Source organism: Antrostomus carolinensis, unplaced genomic scaffold (assembly GCF_000700745.2).
Source record: "Antrostomus carolinensis isolate BGI_N321 unplaced genomic scaffold, ASM70074v2 scaffold23737, whole genome shotgun sequence".
NCBI classification, from domain to species: Eukaryota; Metazoa; Chordata; class Aves; order Caprimulgiformes; family Caprimulgidae; genus Antrostomus; species Antrostomus carolinensis.
In genome coordinates this window covers 30,621-51,116 of record NW_010330192.1, presented here as the reverse complement: position 1 = coordinate 51,116, position 20,496 = coordinate 30,621, and the positions used below count along the sequence as shown (strand labels likewise).

At 47.5% G+C, this 20,496-nt stretch overlaps 1 protein-coding gene across 3 annotated transcripts in view; it reads right to left on the bottom strand.

The window, feature by feature from the left end:
- Positions 1-4,594: 4,594 nt before the first annotated feature.
- Positions 4,595-20,496, bottom strand: part of CAPN5 (calpain 5) — a 41,416-nt gene continuing 25,514 nt past the window's right edge. For all 3 annotated transcript variants that reach the window (XM_029086171.1, XM_029086172.1, XM_010172852.1), the window contains 10 exons: positions 13,883-14,091; positions 13,280-13,472; positions 12,414-12,607; positions 11,595-11,672; positions 10,557-10,752; positions 9,461-9,583; positions 8,736-8,932; positions 8,245-8,366; positions 5,332-5,468; positions 4,595-4,824 (listed from right to left, as the gene is read on the bottom strand). In XM_029086171.1, the coding sequence (XP_028942004.1) occupies positions 4,642-4,824; positions 5,332-5,468; positions 8,245-8,366; positions 8,736-8,932; positions 9,461-9,583; positions 10,557-10,752; positions 11,595-11,672; positions 12,414-12,607; positions 13,280-13,472; positions 13,883-14,091 (1,632 nt within the window). In that variant the 3' untranslated portion in view covers positions 4,595-4,641. The remainder of the gene's footprint in view (positions 4,825-5,331; positions 5,469-8,244; positions 8,367-8,735; positions 8,933-9,460; positions 9,584-10,556; positions 10,753-11,594; positions 11,673-12,413; positions 12,608-13,279; positions 13,473-13,882; positions 14,092-20,496) is intronic.

Below are 20,496 nucleotides of genomic sequence, written 5' to 3'. Positions count from 1 at the left end.
CACAAGCTCCCCACATCTCCACATTGGTGTGCTGGGGTCCCACATCAATGCCAGCATCCCTGCCCATGTTGCCAGCCCATGAGGTGGTGCACACCACCAGCACAGGGACAGGCAAGCCCACTGCTCTGGTACCAGAGAAACTGAGATGTGGAAGTTGGTGGAGGAACATGATGCTCCATGGCTGCAGGATGATTTGTGGCTTGCACAGACCTTTTTTTGAAGGTGCACAAAGCAGTACTGGGTGAAGCCACCTAGTCTATGTGGGACATCTTGTGCTATATCCAGCAATAGCCCCATAGGTGCTCAGCCATGTCTAGTGCTTCAGACATCCTCCAGGAGAGTAGTAAGATGGTTTTGAGGTTGAGATGTTTGTGAGCCTCTCCTCTAAAGAATGGTCCCTGCAAGCTGTTTCAGTAATGGAAGTAGAAGGGTAGGATGCTCCTTTCTCTGTCTAGAGGTTGGTGACACACTTTGTCCCAGGGGATGATCCCAGGAGCAGGAGGACCTGTTTTTTCCAGGTAAAAGTTTTTTCCAGGTGCCTGTTCCAGGCTCTTGATAGTGGCCTGCAGAAAGGCACAGCTCCTCCATGCTACAAAGACCTCAAGCACTAGGCAGGTGATGGAGCTGGAAGCTGAGATGGGACCAAGATCCCAGTGCCAGCACTTTAGGACTGTGTGTTACAGCATTAAGACTGGAGACTCCCATGGACAGGGACAGGCTTTTCACCTTTCAAATACTCCCAACATGCAATCTGCAGGTTTGTTCTTTGAGGGAAAACCACCCATACAGGACATCCTCCTGCTGCTTTGTCCATAAGTTGTTTTTTTTACCAACCTGCAGAGTTTTCCAAGTCAGTTGAGGCTCAAAAAACCCCAAGTTCCCTGCACTGTGGTGACTCTGAGGCACAAGATGCAAAGGTTTTATGGTCAGAGGAGATCACTCGTCCCCTCTGTGGCTTTTCCCAGTGAACATGAGTGTAACCTTGCATGAAACCTTCAGGCAGATCACCTTACCACAGTCTCAAAGTCCACAGAGAAAACAATTTGAATGGAATTTAGTCAATCAAGTGAATTAAAAAGGCTCTGCAGAGCCACCTGGTGCCCATCAAAAGCACTTTGGAAGAACACAGCAGTTTTAAAGGCAAGGAGAGTCTGAATAAAATATACACAATTTATTTATAGGAGGTTTTACAGCTGTACAACGTTGGCTTTCTGTTTGGACCACTCTTGGATCTCGTGCAGCACGACACGTCAGTGCCTTCGGAGATGAAGACAAGTCACAACCTGTTTTTAACACGCAGACATCAAAAAGGAAAGGATTTCACGGAGTGTAACAGCAGGTTACTTGCAACCATTGAAATGATGAACAAAAGAAATGGAAAATAAATCAGAGAAATGTCCTACGTGACCTGGAGGGGATCAAAAAGTGCTTATCAGACCTGCTGTCCCCTCAGACAAAAAAAAACCCCAAACACCTGAATATTTCCGTTTACTTCATTCAAAGAGAAAAGGTATCAGCATTAGAAATGGCATTTCAACAACTGCCCTCCCCCATCTGCTCTACAAACAAACCACACACAAAAAAATGGTAATCTTTTGTTATTCCATCAGGAAGGTAGGGAGAAGAAGGCTTCTGCTTTAACTTTTCAAAAGTTTTCAAAATAAATTAAAAAAAGAGGACAAATATTACCAATATTAAGACATTTTGGTCCTGATATAGTATGATGATTAAATGATTTCTTTATTTTTTTAAAAGAAGAAGCTACTAAAAAGCTGCCTTTCCTCTCATTGTGGCTTGATTCTCTCAAGTAGGAAGGAAGGAGGTTGCCCACAGGTACTGGGGCATCACTACTCCTCGGCAAGCTTCAGTGCCGTTCCTTGGGGATCACGGTGTGTGGTTTGGCACGTGTCAGAGCACTCCTGGCCAAATGGCTCTCGTTTGCTGAAGCTACCAGTAGCCTAATTTCCTGAGAAAACAAGACTAATGCAGGCAGGCTGGCTACCCCCATCTGATGATGATGGTGCAAAGCTCCTGTGATGTTCCTGTGATGTTCTCCCTTAGCTAAATAGCTTTTCTCCTTGCTAGGTGAGGTATCTTTAGACATTTTACAGTGAGGGTGGTGAGACATTGTCCCAGGTTTCCCAGAGAGGTGGTAGATGCCTCATCCCTGGAAACATTCAAGGTCAGGCTGGATGGGGCTCTGAGCAAGATGAAGATGTCCCTGCTCACTGCAGGGAGGTCGGACTAGATGACCTTTAAAGGTCCCTTTCAACCCAAACTATTCTATGATTACAGTCCCTCTCACATACCACTCTGAACATGAGCCTGTGAGATCTTCTCCTAAGACCTAAATCACACCTTCTGACCCCAGAGTGCTGCTTCCATTGACTTTCAGTGATGAGTCCCATGAACCAAACCAGGATAGAATCAAAGTATCTCTGAATCAGTCAGTCCAAATTCAAGGATTTGCTTTGACCTTGGGGTCAAAATGTCACTTTATCAAAGTAGGAGCATTTGAACCAATTCTACAAGATGATGAACTAAGCCAGGTCCCAGTGATGACACCAGGAGTTGAAGGGTGCTCAGTGCAAGCCAGGAATAATTGGAACTTGGAAAGAGCATCCTGTGGGCCACTTCTTGCCTCTAAACCCTGGAAAACAAGACCTAAGAAAATAGCAATTGGTGAAAAACCTAATTCATAACCACAGTGGGTAAACTCTGAAGATGAGGAAAGGGGCACAACAGCCTATAAAAATCAATGAAGTTGTACTCTACGCTTCTGGCTGCACCAAGAATTGAGCTGGAAGTTAATGTGACTTTGGGGAATATTTTGTCACGTTACAGACTTAGCAGATCTTTAGGGACTTGAAAAAAAAAAAAGTTAAAATTACAGGCAGCACCAACATGGGCATTTAATAGGACAAATAGAAGACTTTCCTGTTCACTTGTCCTTGCAGGCAGAAGACTCTGCTCAGGCCAAAAAATTACCAAGATTACATCCTAAGTATTCATTTCCATTTGCAGGAAGTCGTCTGCAGAAAATTTGCTTCTTAGAAAATCTGACCAAAAATAAAATAAAATAAAATAAAATAAAATAAAATAAAATAAAAAATCCCTTAACTTGCATCATTTTTCAAGGCACGTGAGTTCAAATAACCCCAACCTAAACAACAGGAGAAAACCAAAATGCTTCGAAACCTGCCCTGATCAGTCAGGTCTTGCTGAAAGGCCAGACAAGGGTTTGTTGTTTGCTTTATCTGGAATGGTTTAGAAGAAGTTGGATTCTGCCACCCAGTGGAATAAAGAAGATAAACCCAATTTTCATGGCAAACAGGAGCAGAGCACGGCCCTAGACATGGTCTCCAGGATGTGTTTGGGTTGTGAGATTGTCTCTAGCACTGTACAACTCATCCTGCAGGCCAGGAGATTGGAAATTAAAGGTGAGAGGTGGACACTGGTATGAATTAAATATTCCCAGCATTTTCAGGCTGCACTGGGAGCAGTGCTCCTCTTCTCTCCTCCAGCACAAACTAAATCCCACTATTTTGAAAAAGAATTAGGGAAAGCGAGGCACTGAGAAATGATGCACTGAATGCAGCAGTAAAGATGGAACCCATTGAGCAAAGGTCCCCATCCCTTGGACCTGATGCTTTTGGCCTTCAGAGGAACTCATCTCCTCTTGACCTGATGCTTTTGGCCTTCAGAGGAACTCATCTCCTCTTGACCTGATGCTTTTGGCCTTCAGAGGAACTCATCTCCTCTTATCTAAACACTGAATAGCCCCAGCAGACAACCCACCCCAGCTGCTGGGGTGGGCTCTTGGGATGGGGACTGCATGAAGACATGGAGATAGCAGGCACCATGGCAGTTCAAGAGGCACATGCAGGAGCTCAATCCAGACCAATTCCAAAACTTGATCCCAAAGAACAGTTGTCCCACCATGGTTGTTGGCATCTTTGTATCCTTCAGAGTTACATGGGATTGAACAAGGCTTGGGAGGAGACAGCTTGTCCTTAAAATGATGGAGCCTTTAGTCTTGTTGCCCCTGTGGATCTGGGATTGCCTTGGTGCATTTTCCTTCCAGTTCCAGCGTACAAACCCACATCCAGAAAACATCCAAAAGGCCCAAATCTATTTTTCCACTTCTTCTTTGCTGAGGTGCCTCCACAGAGAAGCAATTGGCAGTTTCACAGGTGACAACTCCACACACACTACTCTAAAACCAAGCAGACACATTGACGATGCATTGAAGCTGCTGGTGGGACCGCGGTGGCCACGTGTGTGCGTGGTGACGTGTGCGTGGTGGCATGTGCATGCCAACCCGTGTAAACAAACAGCATCAGAGCATCGTGCTCTGGCTGTCAGGACACACAACGTGCCCGCAGAGATCCCACAGGGCACACGAAGGCGATGGGGGTTGCAGAGGAGGCCAGCAGAAGGATCGTTGCGGTTCCTCAAAAAGAAGGCACCATTTTTTGAACATTGAAAACACAAAATTGGCTCCTTTGAGTGGGATGCATGCATAGTTCATAGACACTTTGCAGATGGTAGGTACACTCTGACTGTGTATATATATATTTGTATGGATGTGTGCATGTATATATATACATATGTGGCACCAGAAGAAGAGTCCTTGAGTACTTAAACGTTGGTGAGGATGTTACTGCTGAGCAACCTCACAGCGATGGTTCCAGAGAGATCATTTGATCTCTTGTTTCCCTTGTCCTGGAGGTGCAACGTGTGCACCAGCTGCCGGTCGCTGGGATCCCCTGTGAGCACCACTTGACCCAAGAACTCATCACTTATTAAGTTGTGGTTCCAGATCTGGGGAAACAAAACAGACATAAGGGCAGCTTTTTTGAGGGATGCAGCCAACCTTCATGCACTGTGGAGGAGAAGGAGTTATTGGAGACCTGCTCTGAGCTGGAGCTGTGGAAGTGATTGAGGTGCGTGGGGGGTTCACTCTGGAACTGAGAGGGGTGAATCACAGAATCACAGAATGGTTGGGGTTGGAAGGGACCTCTGAAGATCATCTAGTCCAACTCCCCTGCTAGAGCAGGATCACCTAGAGTAGATCACACAGGAACATGTCCAGGCAGGTTTTGAATGTCTCCAGAGACGGTGACTCCACAACCTCTCTGGGCAGCCTGTTCCAAAGGACATACAGATGTCACGGCTCAGTCATGGTGGTGAGTGGTTGAGCTGCATGAATTGATGATGCTCAGCCTTGGGGAACAGACTCACTATGGACAATGTGAGGATAGAGCAGGTCAGGGGGTCCAAATGAGAGAGGGTCTCCATCCCTTAGCTCACTGCTTGCCTACTGCATACCTGAACAACGATGGGTTGTCCTGGCTTCTTGCGGTAGAAGAGTCCTTTCACATCAAATTCTGGAGACACTGTGTTCTTCTTCACCGGAGAGCGAACCTTTTGTCCTTCACACTTTATGATCACATAAGGGTCAGCTCCTGGGGAAAGAAAAGGGAATTTTTGCTTTGTTGTAGCTCCTGTGAGTTGTCTGAGCTGTTTTCCAGGGATGTCATGCAGCACTTTTCCTCCATACCCCACCAGAGGAGATGGATATCTGCCAAAGAGTTCATTTCCATGAAGCTTAGCTGATGGGCTCAGGCTTACTTCTGTTAGGTGACATCGTCCCTGAGCAGCAGGTAGTAATGGACTACCACAAAATGGCCACCTTTTCCTCAACCATATATTCTACATAGACTCTCCATCACTCCAAATCCTCCCAGCCTTTGGGATAGATCTGTCGTGGAAGACACTGACCTGCTCACCTCTCCCTTTCAGTAGTTGCTCTGCTGAAGGCAGGTAGAAACAAAGACATGGAGTGGAGAACCATGCTCACGGAGCTTGTTTCACACCATGAGGAATAGCAAGAGCCTTCACGCTGCAAAACCCAAATTCCACTGCAGCTCATATACTTCCCAACCAGGATAACCTTGGTTTTACTTCAAGGTGATAACTAGTTACCTCAGCAGGGACTGTGCTTTTCATCCCTAGGTACAAATCATTGGCACACCTTGAATTCCTCCTAGACTGAGTGAGAGTCCAATGCTGAAGGGGCTGTCAGTATAAAGACTAATGCTGAGGTAAGAAAAATGTTGGTGATCAAGGTGATAAGAGATGTCACAGTGCTGAGCCAAAATTAAGTGCCAAGATGTGCTAATTTATAAGATCCAAAAATGAGACCACTTGAGCACTGGGAAGGTTTGGTGAGGAACCAGTAACAGAATGAGGAACCTGAGGATGGAAATATACTTAAAAGGCTTCCAAAGAGGTGAAGATGGTTCTTAGAGTATTTGCTGTGGGCAAGAATTCAAGGAGAAGATGAAAAAGTGAACAAGGATCATTGGTGGTAGTGAGAGACACGGGGAAGAGAAAGATTGGACACTGAGGGGAAACCAGGGGAAATGAGTGGGAAGTGGAGGAGAAAGTGGGAAAGGAGAGTTACTGCAATATCCCAGCTGGAACAAGACAGTCATGGGGAACAAGCAGGCCACAAAGGTGGAAAATAAAGTTACCAAGTTCATAGACAGCTCACAGCTCTCCTGAGCTTCCAGGAGAAGGAAAGAGTCCCTCATTAGTGAACATTTTCCCCTTACGAGTGGAAGTAAGTGCTCATTTGGGGAATTTCAGTAGAGAACGAGCTATTGCTATGGAAATTTCACTGCCAGAATGCATGTTCCTACCATGAGCTTTAGTGGCTGTGATGGAAACATAGACCAGGTGGATGAGGTTTTTTTTTTTAATCCAAGGGAAATGTGGAAATGAAGAAGAACAAACCATCCCTGTCATAAGGCCAGGGATTTAAGAACCACATCTTTGATTGCCAGACCACCTCCTCACTAGCTTTCTGTCTGGAAGGACCTGGCTTCCCTGGTGAGACACAGCTGCTAGATTTCACAGCTGGTTTTTTCCAAACTAGCTTTGTCTTTTGAGTTGTCCCATTAAATCCTCATATTCCATCAGCTGGAGCCAAATTCCCATCTGTAAATCACTGTTTCCAAAATAGTGTCAAAGGTCTGTATTGGGAGATGTGAGAGATGCCATTGCACTGGAAAGCAGCAAACATCCAGACTGGTGGTGCTGGGAGGTGAACAGCTGAAAAACAGCTGGGAAAAGCCATTACCAGAGGCCTCTTGCTGAAAAAATGTTTTATGGCTCCAGAACCTGCAGAACCTTCCAGAACCTTCTCTTTCCTTGTCTGCAGGAAAGAGAAAACTTCTTGTTTCTGTGAACAGAGACTTTTGGCTACAGATGTCCCTGTATTGTTAGAGATACACTCAGCTATTTTGACTAACCCAAGAAAAAATAACCTACCTAGGGTAGAAGTCTCTCCACAAACACCAGATAGGATAGGAGGATTCCCTTTGTGATGTGATAAATAAGCACATTGAACTAGTCCTTGCCCTAAGAAAGGATCCTGCTCATCATTTGAGGGCTCTTTCATCCCTGCTTCAACAATCTTCCAGTACAAGTCATCACTACTCCTGGGTTTCTTGGTCCAGATGCCCCAGGAGAACCAAACATGGGGTTCTTGCCATGAGCTTCTGCGTGGCTGCAGGACATGGTGAGGCATGGTGCTGCTGTTTTCATGCAAGAGAAGTGCTGGATGTCAAAACTGCATCAGAGCATGGTAGGGCCAAGAAAATGAATCTTCAGGAGGACCAAGGAGGAAGACATACATTGCACTGTGCTGGTGGTGGCTGAGGTCATCTCAAAGGATTCGTAGGACCCAAATATGGAGCAGGACTTACAGGAAATAGAGGGAGAGGCCCTCGATCCTCATCATCTCAGCCTCTAGTGATGGAAGACAACCCCAACACACCAGCCTGTTCCATTGCTTCTCTGTCCTTCCTACTAAAAAGCCTTTAAATACAATTCCTGATTTTTACATCTCCTCATACTCAGGAGGAAAGCCTGGATTGTTATTGGACCACTACTCTGGGCTTTGAGGAACTTTTGGAAGGATCTTCCAAGGATCTTAGCCAACAGCCTAAATATAACATCTCCCAGATCATGTCCACAGCAAGAAGTGAATTTGATTCTCCATGGACTTTCTCCTCCTCTGGTGTCTGAATCAGGCATGTTCACTAAAAAAATATCTGAGGACGTAACAAATCCCCACAACCTCCCACCTCATGAAACCATCTCCCCCTTTTCCCACTGAAACAACCACCTCCCCACTCCTCTGGGATTAGACAACAGGCAAGGGAAGCCCAGTACCTCCTTGGGAGTCTTGATTCTTGAGCCCAGCTGCAGCAAGGACATGGATCTGGGACACCACTTGTGGATAACCACACATCCCACTCCAGCAGGTGTGTGGTGGCTCATCCAGTGTCAGCTCTCTGCACGAAAAAACATACAGCCTTTGAGAGGTGCCCAGTGTTACCCCATGAGCAGGCCAGAGAGATTGCTCGAGCAGAATGGAAGGACTATGCACTGTCCACTGTCAGACTCTGCTCCCCACTCCCATCTCCTCAACCTTGGTTTGGGATGCTCTTAAACATCATGCCTAGAAGCAGAGTGAGGAGCTTTTCTGTGTGTCTATGGTAACACCTGTAAAGATGCCCTGTTTCTTGGCCACCCTTGAAAGAAAATCAAACCCCAGGTCCAGGCAAGGTTGTGACCAATTGAAATCAGGAAAACCACATGTCTAAAGCACAAAGCTCTCTCCAAATAGCCACCTCCTCCCCACCACTGCTCGTGCTCCTCACCGGCAATCTGAAGGCACATCCGTGAAAATCCTGAGAAGGAACTCGCCTACATGACCGGGGTCAAAAGTGGTGGGGATGATGACGTAGCGGCCTTCCTTCAGGTCTGTCCTCAGGAAGACGCTGCGGGAGTTGATGTAAATGGAGCTGGCCACCTTCTGCTGCAAGGTGTGCATCCGGTAGTTCCTGTTCAGCTCCACCTGGGCAGAGACCACAGTGGGACAGTCAGCAGGACAGTGCTGAGTGACAGTGGATGGGTATCCACCTTGGGAGGCCAGACTGTGAGGACTGACCCCACAGTGCTGGGAGAGCTGGAGTCAAGAGAACCATCAAAACAATCCCAACTGGGTTGGGTGGAAAAACATGTGGACGTGGCTTTCCCAACTCTGTTGGCTCAGGGACTCATTCTCTCTTGCATCCCACTTGACACTGGGGGCCCAGCAAGCAACACACAAGGATCAGCCTAACAGATTTCAACGTTCAGAGATAACAGACTAACCATTGCTTTTGGCAAGGAGAACTTGTCCATGGTGTCACTGTTCACCTCTGAAATCTCTCACCATCTCTAGAGGGGGTCAGGCTGTGCTGAGAGCACCCCAGAGAAACCCAGAGCAATGCTTAAATGGACAATTTAATGGACCAGTGGTCATGCAGGACTGAGGTACTGCTCTACCACTAACAAATTTATGGGAGGATACAGGTCAACATGCAGGATCTTTATGGACTACCTTATGGATATCAAAGCCTATGGCCAGGTTCTCTCCTTTGCCCTCTTTGCGACTGGTCCTTTTTGGCTTCTGCTGGATGGAGATCAGCACTTCATCTTCTGCCTTCTTCACATCAAACACATACTAAAAGCAAAGGGAGGAAGGTGAGGGAGGACTTCTAAAACAGGATTACTGGGCATGGGTGGGTGTGGACACACAATAGAGTTGTGAGGTGCTTGTCCTCACCCACCCCACTGCAGGGACAAGCTGGCTTTAGCATTGAGAGCCCACACCCACTCCTCATGGGACTTGGTATTATCTTGCTAAGCCAGAGATCTTAGAAAAGACCAGTAAATCCAGTTTTTAATTGCTCAGCAGAATTCAAGGAGTCTAGATTCAGTCTCATACCAAGGAGTTTCATCCCTTGCAGTCTGCCACAAGTCCTCCATGGCATGGAAGGAGGAACTGATGTTCATAAAAACCTAAGATGAAAGCTAATCTAGAGCTGGGAGTGGAAAACAACAACTCCCACATCCTTGATGACAATTTTTGCAATGGACTAGTCCATCTTTCATCTGCTTGTTAGATGAAAGACTCACAAGAATTTGTCTCATGTTACTGAGAATCCCAGTTCAGAGTAGGACAGGATAGGAGAGCTTGCTCCAGGAGATCAGCTTCAGAGCAGGGCTTTTTCTGATGGCCCAGCTAGAAGAAAATGGTCCTATAAACTACACCTGTGCTGGTAAAGTCAACACTGCTAAGGTTTGGGCAAAAGAATTGGAATTCAATCATTGAAACATCCAAATTGTTGGAAATGGTTCCTAGCCCTGTTTAGCACCAGCTAACCCTGCTACCTTGTGGCACCGTTTGCCATTTGCTTGTGCCAAGACGCTCTACACAATTGGATTCAATTTCCCTGATAAGAGGGAGAAGGTTAACAGAGTTGGCCAGAATGCTGGTCATGCTGTGCCAAGGTTCTCAACCAGAGAATGGTGGTAAGCACATTTAATCTACTAGAGGTCTGATAGCAATTTTAGCCTTCTAGGTCCCTGTAAGAGATTTAAGCACTTGGAAGCACATCTGATGGCTCCAGAAGGTCCTCTGCTCCATGACTCACTTGGGGGTTCTGCAAAAATGTGTCCTTGTGGTTGATACAGCCTCCACAGCGGTTCTTCAAAGGGTCACTATTTCTGGTCCATGCCCCATGTAGCACTGCCTCCTCCCAGGTCTTGTGGATGCTCAGGTAGGATGTGTTGATGAGACGGCACTTGATGATGTCTGTGAAGTATTTGCAGAAATCTTCAAAGGTCATCCTAAGTCAGGAAAGGACAGAGTTGGGTTATGCTGCTTCATTCCCCTGAAGAGTACACTGCAGGGATGTTCTTGATCACCTCTTAGACACTGTGTGTGGGTAGTCTTTGATGTCCACTGAATAACAAAAGAGATAGAGATACCTTTCTCCTTGCATGCAGTAAATATTTCTTCGGTTTAAACAACAGAGCTATGTGTTTTGGAGTGGGAGAAGCAGAGTAGTGGCCTTTCCTCCACACATGGTTACATGTTGTATTAAAAGCACCTTCTGAGGCATTAAACTCAGTACATAGAATCATAGAACGGTTTGGGTTGGAAGGGACCTTTCAAGGCCCTCTACTCCTACAATAACAGGGACATTTTCAAGTAGGTCAGGTTGCTCAGAGCCCTGTCCAACCTGACCTTGAATGTTTCCAGGGATGGGGCATCTACCACCTCTCTGGGCAACCTGTTCCAATGTCTCATCACCCTCATTGTAAAAAATTTCTTCCTTACATCTAATCTGAATCTCCCCTCTTTTCGTTTAAAACCATCACCCCTTGTCCTATCACCACAGGCTTTGCTAAAAAGTCTCTCCCCATCTTTCTTACAAGTCCTCTTTGAGTAAATCCATAACAGGTTCCCAGTACTCTGGAGAAATGGTTTCAACCCAGTGTGATACAGAGAAGCTTGCAACCCTAGGGTCATTGCCCATGGCCTCAAGGAGAAGGCTTCACTAAAGATCCTAGGGCTTGGAAGGCCATTTGCTCTGGATAGCTGGTTGCACGGAAATTTCTTGCATGCTTCATGCAGTGGGAGGACTCTGTGGGCATGGCCCATGGTGAAAACCCCAGGAGGGACTCACCAGAACTCTCCGTCGTCTTCCACTGTCATCCCCATCTTCTCTCTTTCACTTTTACTCACTTTCTGCCACTCCTCAGAGCTGTGGGAAGAGTACAGGATCATTACTGTGAGGGCAAGGGACACACAAGAATTCAAGAGGCTACTTGACCTTGGCAAGATCTATCAAGTGCACAAGGCCTGTATAAAGCTCCAGCCATGCAACCGGTTGCCACACTGCTCTGGTTAGCTCATCTGCCAAACATATGGGGAGTGGCCTGGAGCTTCAACTTCCTTCCTGACCAGTGGAGCTGAATCCAGCTTGGCAAGATTTTGTTTGGCCAGTACAATCACAACCCTATCAAGTGAAGATAACAAAATGGACTCTGGCTAAAGGCTCTGGTTACACCAGCCCTTGGTTCTTCGTCCTATCCACAGAGACCACAGCAGTCAGTGGTGGCAGAGGTTGATTCTGTTGTGTGCTATTTTTGCTGGAACAAGACTGGGAAAGGAAAGGTGACCTATAACCATCCTTCACTAGTGTGAACATGCTGGTGATTTCACCACAATAGCCACCAGAGCCTTAATGAGAAGGTCTACCAAGCTCAGCCACCCTCCTGCTGACATCCAGGGACCCCAGGGAAAGGAATGAATCTACCCTAGTGAAATAGTAGGTTTAGGACATGGGTTGAAGCAGCATCCCACAACTGTCCGTACAATGTTATCCTGTGGGTGTAGATGTAGCTACACCCATCTACATCTGTCTCATACCTCAAGGTAAAGCTCCAACCCAGCTTTTCCCACCAAAAAAACAAAGGTTCTGCTGCAGCCCATCCTAACTCACGTGTCACTCCAAGGGCCGTTCCACTCCCGCTCACCCCACGGATTGCGCATGCGGATCATGTCCAGCTTCTCTGACTTGAAGAAGGACAGCAGACCATGTCCCAGGCGGACCTTCCGCACATCCGTCACTGCGTACGCGTGGCCCTTCACCAGCCCACAGGCTAGGCGGGCCTCCATGTCAGCCGCTGACGTGGCCTGGGCAGGGGGGACACACAAACAGTGCTTGTACCAAGGGAGATGTGACTGTCTTTGGAGGGACTGGGAAAAAAGAGAGCTCAGAATTCCTTGCAGGTTGGTCTGAGATGAAAAGGAGAGCAGCAATGCTCAGGGAGAGAGACAGTTGCCTTGGGAGATGTATTAGATGCCATTTTAGGTACTAGATCCTTCCTGGTCTTCATGTGTTGCATGAGGTCTCTGAGCTCCCATACTGCCAACCAATAAAGCTCATCTTACTGGTAATAATGGGAGGTCTGGCACGCAGTGTTTGTAGAGATGTCCACATGAAGACACCAAAATGCCTCTCTCGGGAAGTGAATCCCCTCCTAACATTTAAAGGGTTGTGGGATGAATCTGGGCTCTTGGACACAGCAATGAGGGTAAAGAGGGTTGGCAACTTCACCTAGTTGAAGATGTCCTTGCTCACTGCAGAAGGCTTGGACTAGATGATCTTTAAATGTCCCTTCCAACCCAAACCATTCTATGATTCTATGATCCAGGCTTGACTCCTTTTTCCATTCATGGGAAGAAGGAAGAACCTCTGGCCATAATTTATCTGATTTAATTTAGAAGTTTCCATCAGTGTAAGACAACTGCATCCTAAAATGCCTATTCCCACGACATCATGACCATGTAGGTAACACCACTTACTTTGATGGAGCAGCTGATGAGGCCTCCCCGGTTGTGCACCTTCAACACACGCTCGAAGAGGAGGTTTCGCTTGGCTTCATCAGCGATGTAGTCCCCTTCAGTCAGGTCAATAGGTTCAGAGATCCCACCAGTAAAGTCTACCAGAGCATCAGCTGTGTTGCCTCCATCCAGAGCCTCATAACAGCCTGACAACCTGAAAGTGGGTGATAGGGATGGCACAACAACACTGGCTTGACATTTTAAGGAGTCTGGGACAGTTCTTGGGGCAGCCTGGAGAACAAGAGATTTGTAATAAAACTTTAAGGGGGTGAGGTCAGCAAAAATAAGACCCATGCTGCTTTCAGCACTATTGCTGTCATAAGATAAAGTAAAGGGAACTTGAAATCTCTACAATAGGTGTTTTTTAAACAAACGTCGAGTTGGAGGATATTTTGCTTTGAGGGTAAATTAAGGCTAGAGAAGGTTTTTTTCTTACAGTTTCTGTCTGTTTGAGATATGTCCTACTGTGGTTTCCACTGGTACAAAGCAACTGATGAATGAACAGAGAGGAAAACCAGGGTGCCCAGTTCCCAGTTTGTTCTGCAACTGCCAACAGGTACCTACTTGGCATAAGCTTTCTCCACCAAGGCGCACCAAAACTCATTCCTGGAGTTGGAGTGGCAGTAGATGAGCTGGTTGTGGAGTGTGGGCAGGCGGTCATCTATCACTACATCCAGCCACTGACCAAAACGCCAGAACTGGAAGTGGAAGATCCCCACGTAGCTCTCAGGTTTCTCAGGGTTCCACTCCTGCTCCTTCCAGTCTGGGATGACCTGTGAGAGAGGAGGCACATGCACCCAGGTTATTCCCTTTTTTTGTTGGGTTTGATTCTTATCCTGGAACTAACACAGACAATATCAAAAACAAGGAAGAGTATGAGGGAGGTGGACTTGCTTACAGCCTGGTGGGGCCAGATTTTGGACTTGGTTCCTCCAATGCAGACTAGATTAACATGTACTGGAATGGCTTAGACTTCACCATGCCTTGGAATATGGAGCTAAAAGATCCTTGTCCTCTTTCTTCTAATTCTACTCTGGACATCTGCTGCCATCTACTGCTATAGACAGGCTATTGGGGCAGAAGAGTCCATGGTCTGATCAGGGATGGTTACTTTTATGACCATGTTTTTGTTCATTTTAGTGTCAGTAGGATATCACTAAGAGAAGGTACCTTCTTTGATTCTCTTACTTGATTCTGGTATGACTTGGGGCTGTTCAGCCTGGAAAAGAGAAGGCTCCAGGGAGATCTTATAGCGGCCTCCCAGTACCTGAAGGGGCTACAAGAAAGCTGGGGAAGGACTTTTCATAAGGGCAGTTAATGACAGAACAAGGGGAAATGGGTTTAAGCTGAAAGAGGGGAGGTTTAGATGAGATATTAGGAAGAAGTTCTTCACTGTGAGGGTGGTCAGACACTGGAACAGGTTGCCCAAGGAAGTTGTGGATGCCCCCTCCCTGGAAGTGTTGAAGGTCAGGCTGGATGAGGCTTTGAGCAACCTGGTCTAGTGGAAGGTGTCCCTGCTGCTGGCAGGGGGGTTGGAACTGGATGATCTTTAAGGTCCTTTCCAACCTAAACCATTCTATGATTCTATGACTTGACTGGCCCAAGAACAAGTGTTGAATTTATCTACCTGGTGGTAATGAACAGGGATCAGACATTCTGTGTATCTTAAAGGTCTTTTCCAATCTAAATGATTCTATGATTCTATAAAAGTGGGAAAAGTGAGATCCCCATCCCCACAAGATACCATACTCATCCAAGCAAGCACAGGGAGGTGACTTACTGAAAGGAAGAAAAGAGGATGTGGAGTGAGAGACACCCTAGAGTAGCTGGACTGAGAGAGTGCAGGTTTGGTGTCACTGCCATCTGCACTACAAGTGAAGAATAACTGCCAAAGTTCATAGTCCTTCATGGCTGTAGGCTCCACCAGATTTGCTTTACATGGAAAATCCACCCAACAATTGGGGCAGAAAGGGGCACACTCATGTAGAGATGGTACATCTAGGAGCATTGGCATTTCACTTTGAACCAGGACATAGAGGCACACAGCAAGGAACTGTCCCACCACTGCTTAGCTTTTGGTGAGGGTGTAGGCCACATGGTTTTACCTCATGGCCAGGGAGGACTGTGAGGCCATGTACAGTCAACGTAGCTGACAGCTGACAGGTGCTGACTGATTCAGCTGTAGTAATGTGACTGACTGTCCACACTTTCACTTCTTTACTTACCTGCACCCAGAGCTTCATGACCTAAGCAAGGAAAAATCCCAACATGCCCGGAGGAAAACTATGGTGCTGTACACCTAAATATTCACTGTCCTGTGGAGACAGCTGTGAGTGTTGGGGTGGGATAGGACAGGACACAGCTACATTGCATGGAAAGAGGCTCTTCAGGAATTCCCAGGCCATAGAATCACAGAATGGTGGGGGTCGGAAGGGACCTCAGGAGATCATCCAGTCCAACCACCCTGCCAAAGCACGTTCCCTTCACCAGGTTGCACAGGAAAGCATGCGGGTGGGTTTTGAACATCTCCAGGGATGGAGACTCCACAACTTCTGTGGGCAGCCTATTCGAGTGCTTTGCCAGCCTCACAGTAAAGAAGTTTTTCCTTAGGTTTGTCTGGAACTTCTGGTGTTCCAGTTTGTGCCCATTGCCCCTTGTCCTGTCACTGGGCACCACCCAGAAGAGCCCGGCTCCATCCATTCAGCCCCCACATTTCAGATATTTATAGACATTGATCAGATCCCCTCTCAGGTTGCTCTTCTCCAGGCTGAGACTCCATGGTGAGACTCCTTGCTTCATGCCTTGGCCTTTGTCCAACTGTTGGAGCCTTCTGCTTTTTTTTTGGCTGTTGACATGAAGCTATAACCCTGCAGAGACCACTCTCTCTGGAGAACCCCCTGACTCCTTAGCTACCAGCAACAATCCAGCCCAGGGTTTTTATTGCTCCTACACTGAAATATTAATGATGTCATCATCTCTGTGAGCTCAGTGGCTCTCTTGAGTTGTCTGGATCAATAGTAGAGCAGACAGAGGCATGAAAAAGAGACACTTTTGGAGGGTTTGGTGTTTTCCAAGAGTGCTAACACCAATGCCTCAGACTCCCTCTGGGACATTGCCAGGAAAGGTCAGACAGCTCTCCATCACTCTCCATCGATTCCCTCCTGACTGGAGCTCATCCTAATGAATTGTCAGAGAGGACTGTTGTGCTAATCAACTTGCTATTAATGTGGGCTTAGAAATGATGATGGCATTGATTAGAGGCAGCTTGTCAGCCAGTGCTGGTTGCGCCAGCTTCCAGCTGGCTGGTTCTGAGACTCATCATTGCCGTCAGCGGTGGCAGGAGATATCCATCAGTCTCCCACCATCCTTCTCCATCCCCTCATTTGGGGACAGTGCTGAAAACACTCTCTGCTGCTGAAGGCAGCAAAAGTGGTCAGACTTCATGCAGAGCAGGATCTAGGAGCGAGGACTGGTCATGTTTCAACATTGACCCATAGGGAAATGAGAGGAGCCCGATCTCCAGAGCTCAGTCTGGCCTCAACCTACCAAAGTGCAAGGTGTGAGATCAAACACCAAATTCCTCCCCCTAGCTCTTTTCAGAGCACAGCATCCCACCCAGGCCAAGGATCCCTCTAGTTGCTTCACCCCCTAGCCAAGGTGTCTATGACTCCCCTGGCTGTAGGGGAGAGGTGACAGCTCTGGATGTGGTGCCTATTAGGACACCACACTTCATAGAATCATAGAATCACCTGGTTGGAGAAGACCTTTGAGATTATTGAGTCCAACCATACCTGTCCACTCCTAAACCATATCTCTGAGCACCGCATCTACCCATCTTTTAAACACCTCCAGGGATGGGGACTCGACCACCTCCCTGGGCAGCCCGTTCCAGTGCCTGAGAACCCTTTCAGTGAAGAAATTTTTCCTGATATCCAATCTGAACCTCCCTTGGCACAACTTGAGGCCATTTCCTCTTGTTCTATCACTAGTTACTTGGGAGAAAAGACATACACTCACCTTGCTACACCCTCCTTTCAGGTAGTTGGAGAGAAGGTCTCCCCTCAGCCTCCTTTTCTCCAGGCTCAACACCCCCAGTTCCCTCAGCCACAAGGGAACTCAGCACACTTGTGCTCCAGACCCTTCCCCAGCTCCGTTGCCCTTCTCTGGACACGCTCCAGCACCTCCATGTCCTTCTTGGAGTGAGGGGCCCAAACCTGGACACAGCACTCGAGCTGCAGCCTCACCAGTGCCCAGCACAGGGGGAAGAGAACTTCCCTGGTCCTACTGGCCACACTAGTGCTGATCCAGGCCAGGATGCCCTTGGCCTTCTTGGCCACCTGGGCACTCTGCTGGCTCATGTTCAGCTGCTGTTGACCAACACCCCCAGGTCCTTTTCTGCCAGGCATGCAGCACAATCCCTGCCTGTGACCTGATGCTGAATATTACCTAAAAGATTAACCTGGGGCATATCTACAAACCCCATCAATAGCTGGAACCCAGATCCCTCCAGGAGATCATCATGTGACTGAGGTTCACCAGCTCCCACCCACTCCCACGAAACTTACTCAGACATCTCCATCCCTCCTCAGTGGATGCTGAAGAGCATGCTATGGACCACCCATCCCAGAATCCCACTGAGTCCTGGACTCAAGTTGGTTGTGTGATGCTGAGGCACTGGAGACCAGACCTCTGCATTCACCCATCTGTGCTGCTTTTCGCTTGGGGGATCCCAAAATCTGGAGCTGTAACAGCCTTGTGGGACAAATTTACAGTGAAAGGACTCACAGATCGGTAAATTGGGCACCCAGAAACACCAGGTTAATTTCCCTAAGCTGGTTTAGACCTTTTTTCTTATTTTTCTTAGGAGTACCTACTTAAAAGTACATGTGATTCTGGAGAAATGTCCTGATTAGGAGAAACTGGTAGATGCCAGTTCCTCCAAGCAGGGTCTCTTCTGCTGAGAACTTGCCAGCTCAGGAAGAGGAGGGAGGGACCCAGCTGTGCCAATCTGCTGGACCACGGTACAAATTGGGATGAAATTAGAATCATAGAATGGTTTGGATTGGAAGGGACCTCAAAGATCATCCAGTTCCAATCCCCCTGCCATCAGCAGGGACACCTTCCACTAGATCAGGTTGCTCAAAGCCTCATCCAGCCTGGCCACAAACACTTCCAGGGAGGGGGCATCAACAACTTCCTTGGGCAACCTGTTCCTGTTCCCCTGGGAGGTGGGACAGAGTGATGTATCTGAAATCCTTGATGGGATGCTGAAACTGTGTAAGGAGAGTTTCAGTGACTGGTATGAAGTGGCTCCCTCATCTCCTCTGCAGCAGAGAAAAATCACACTGCCTCATTGATGTCCCACCTCCAGCTATGATGGAAAGGAAGATCCACATGAGGATCCACCAGAGGATCATTTCCCCACCCCTGCCCAGCTTCAAACCCCTTCCCAAACCACACAAACTGCTAAATGATCCATTAAGCCTTTCACACCAAGAAGGTAAATGTTCCTTTTACTTTTTACAACAGAAGAAAGTGCTCAAAAATACCAACAGTGACTTGAAAATTGATGGGTGCTGCTTTATTGCATGTAGGATGGGGGGCAGCTTCCAAAAAGGGCATGAAGAAGACACTCACAGCCTCAGTCCTTAAGGGGAACCCTGTTGACTAGGCTTTTATTTACTGTGTTACATCAATACCCAGCAAGATATCTGCAGCAGGAACTCTACCCCAGCAACCAGCAACGTAGCAATGGCAAATTGTGAGGCCTGGCATGCAAAAAAAAAAAACCCCTTTGGAAGTTGGCAGTGGCTCCTGTTGTTTGGTTTAATGTGGTTTGTAGTCAGGAGCTCTGCTCTGGGATGTATGTGGAAGGATCTCCTATGGGAAGATCTGTCAACACCCTAGAATTGAGTTTGGCCCATAGTGGGTCCATGCTATGGCCAAACAGGGAATGGTTCCACTTTTATTTCTCTTCATTGAGTGCAGTATTTCTTGGGGTCTAAACAAAGACATGGACTTCTCTGGTACTGCCTGTGGCATGGCTGTATGATTTGGTGTTTGCTGAGCTTTGGTTTTGGGCAAGACTCAAAGCTCCCACCATCTCTTCAGCCAGTATCTGATCTTCCTGCTTCCCTTCTCCTCTCTGCCTGGCATACCTTGTGCAAATCATTTTACATACTCTTATTAGGCTGAGGAGGGCATGTAGTCTGCATCTCTGGAAGCTTTGAAGAAGAGGTTGGACTGTTTTTGGGATGGTCCACACAAGTCAGTAGGCCATGGGTACAAAATACCTTGTCCTGGCTTTTCCACCACTGCTGTTTCCTTACACATCTCAGGAAAATCTCAGTCCATTCCTTGAGGAGCACTCACCCACCTTTGTGTGCAATTTTAGCAAAGGAACAATCGTAAGAATGCCTGACTCTTTCAAAGGGTATTTCGATCTGTGGGTCTCAAGCAACTTCACCCAAGTATCCTCCACTTTTTGGTGGAGGAAAAGGGAACGTCCAAAGTCAGCAGTTTATTCACAGTGATGGGACAAGCCAGGAACAAAACACCCTCCTACTTCTAAACTCATAAAGGTACCATCTCTCCTCTCTGCTCCCATGGCCACCCAGCCTCAGTATTTGGGCAGGGTAGGAGATACTGCTTTTTGGGGACAGCAGCAGCTGGTTCCTGCTCTGTGGTTTGCAAAGTGTTTTGTCACCTCACAGCTACTTCAGAATAAATAAGTCCCTGAGTGCTTTAAGGCCACAACGATGCACAAATCGTTTTTGCTGCTGGGTACTCACTGCTGGATCAGACCTACAGTCTGCTCCGAGCTGCTGGCTCACCTGCCTGGCTCTGCACACACATGCACACCTGCTCCAATCCATCTCAGGATCAACATATCTCCAGGAAGCATAAGGTGAGAAACATACTGGAGAACACCACCCCACATTGACTCCCAGCAAGAAACAGTGATGGCTGTCAGGAAAAGGGTGGTCCAACCTCTCTGCGCTGGTTTGTCTGGTGGGTTTGCAATCTGTAGACTACAGCATGTCCAAATGTACTTCAGCTTCACGGCAAGGTGATCCTCCATGGGACTGGTCTTCAGAGACACCGAGCAGCCACAGTCACAGCAGAAGTCACAGCAGGCTGCAAGCACTCAGTATCCTTGCAAGGAGAAGCACCTCACT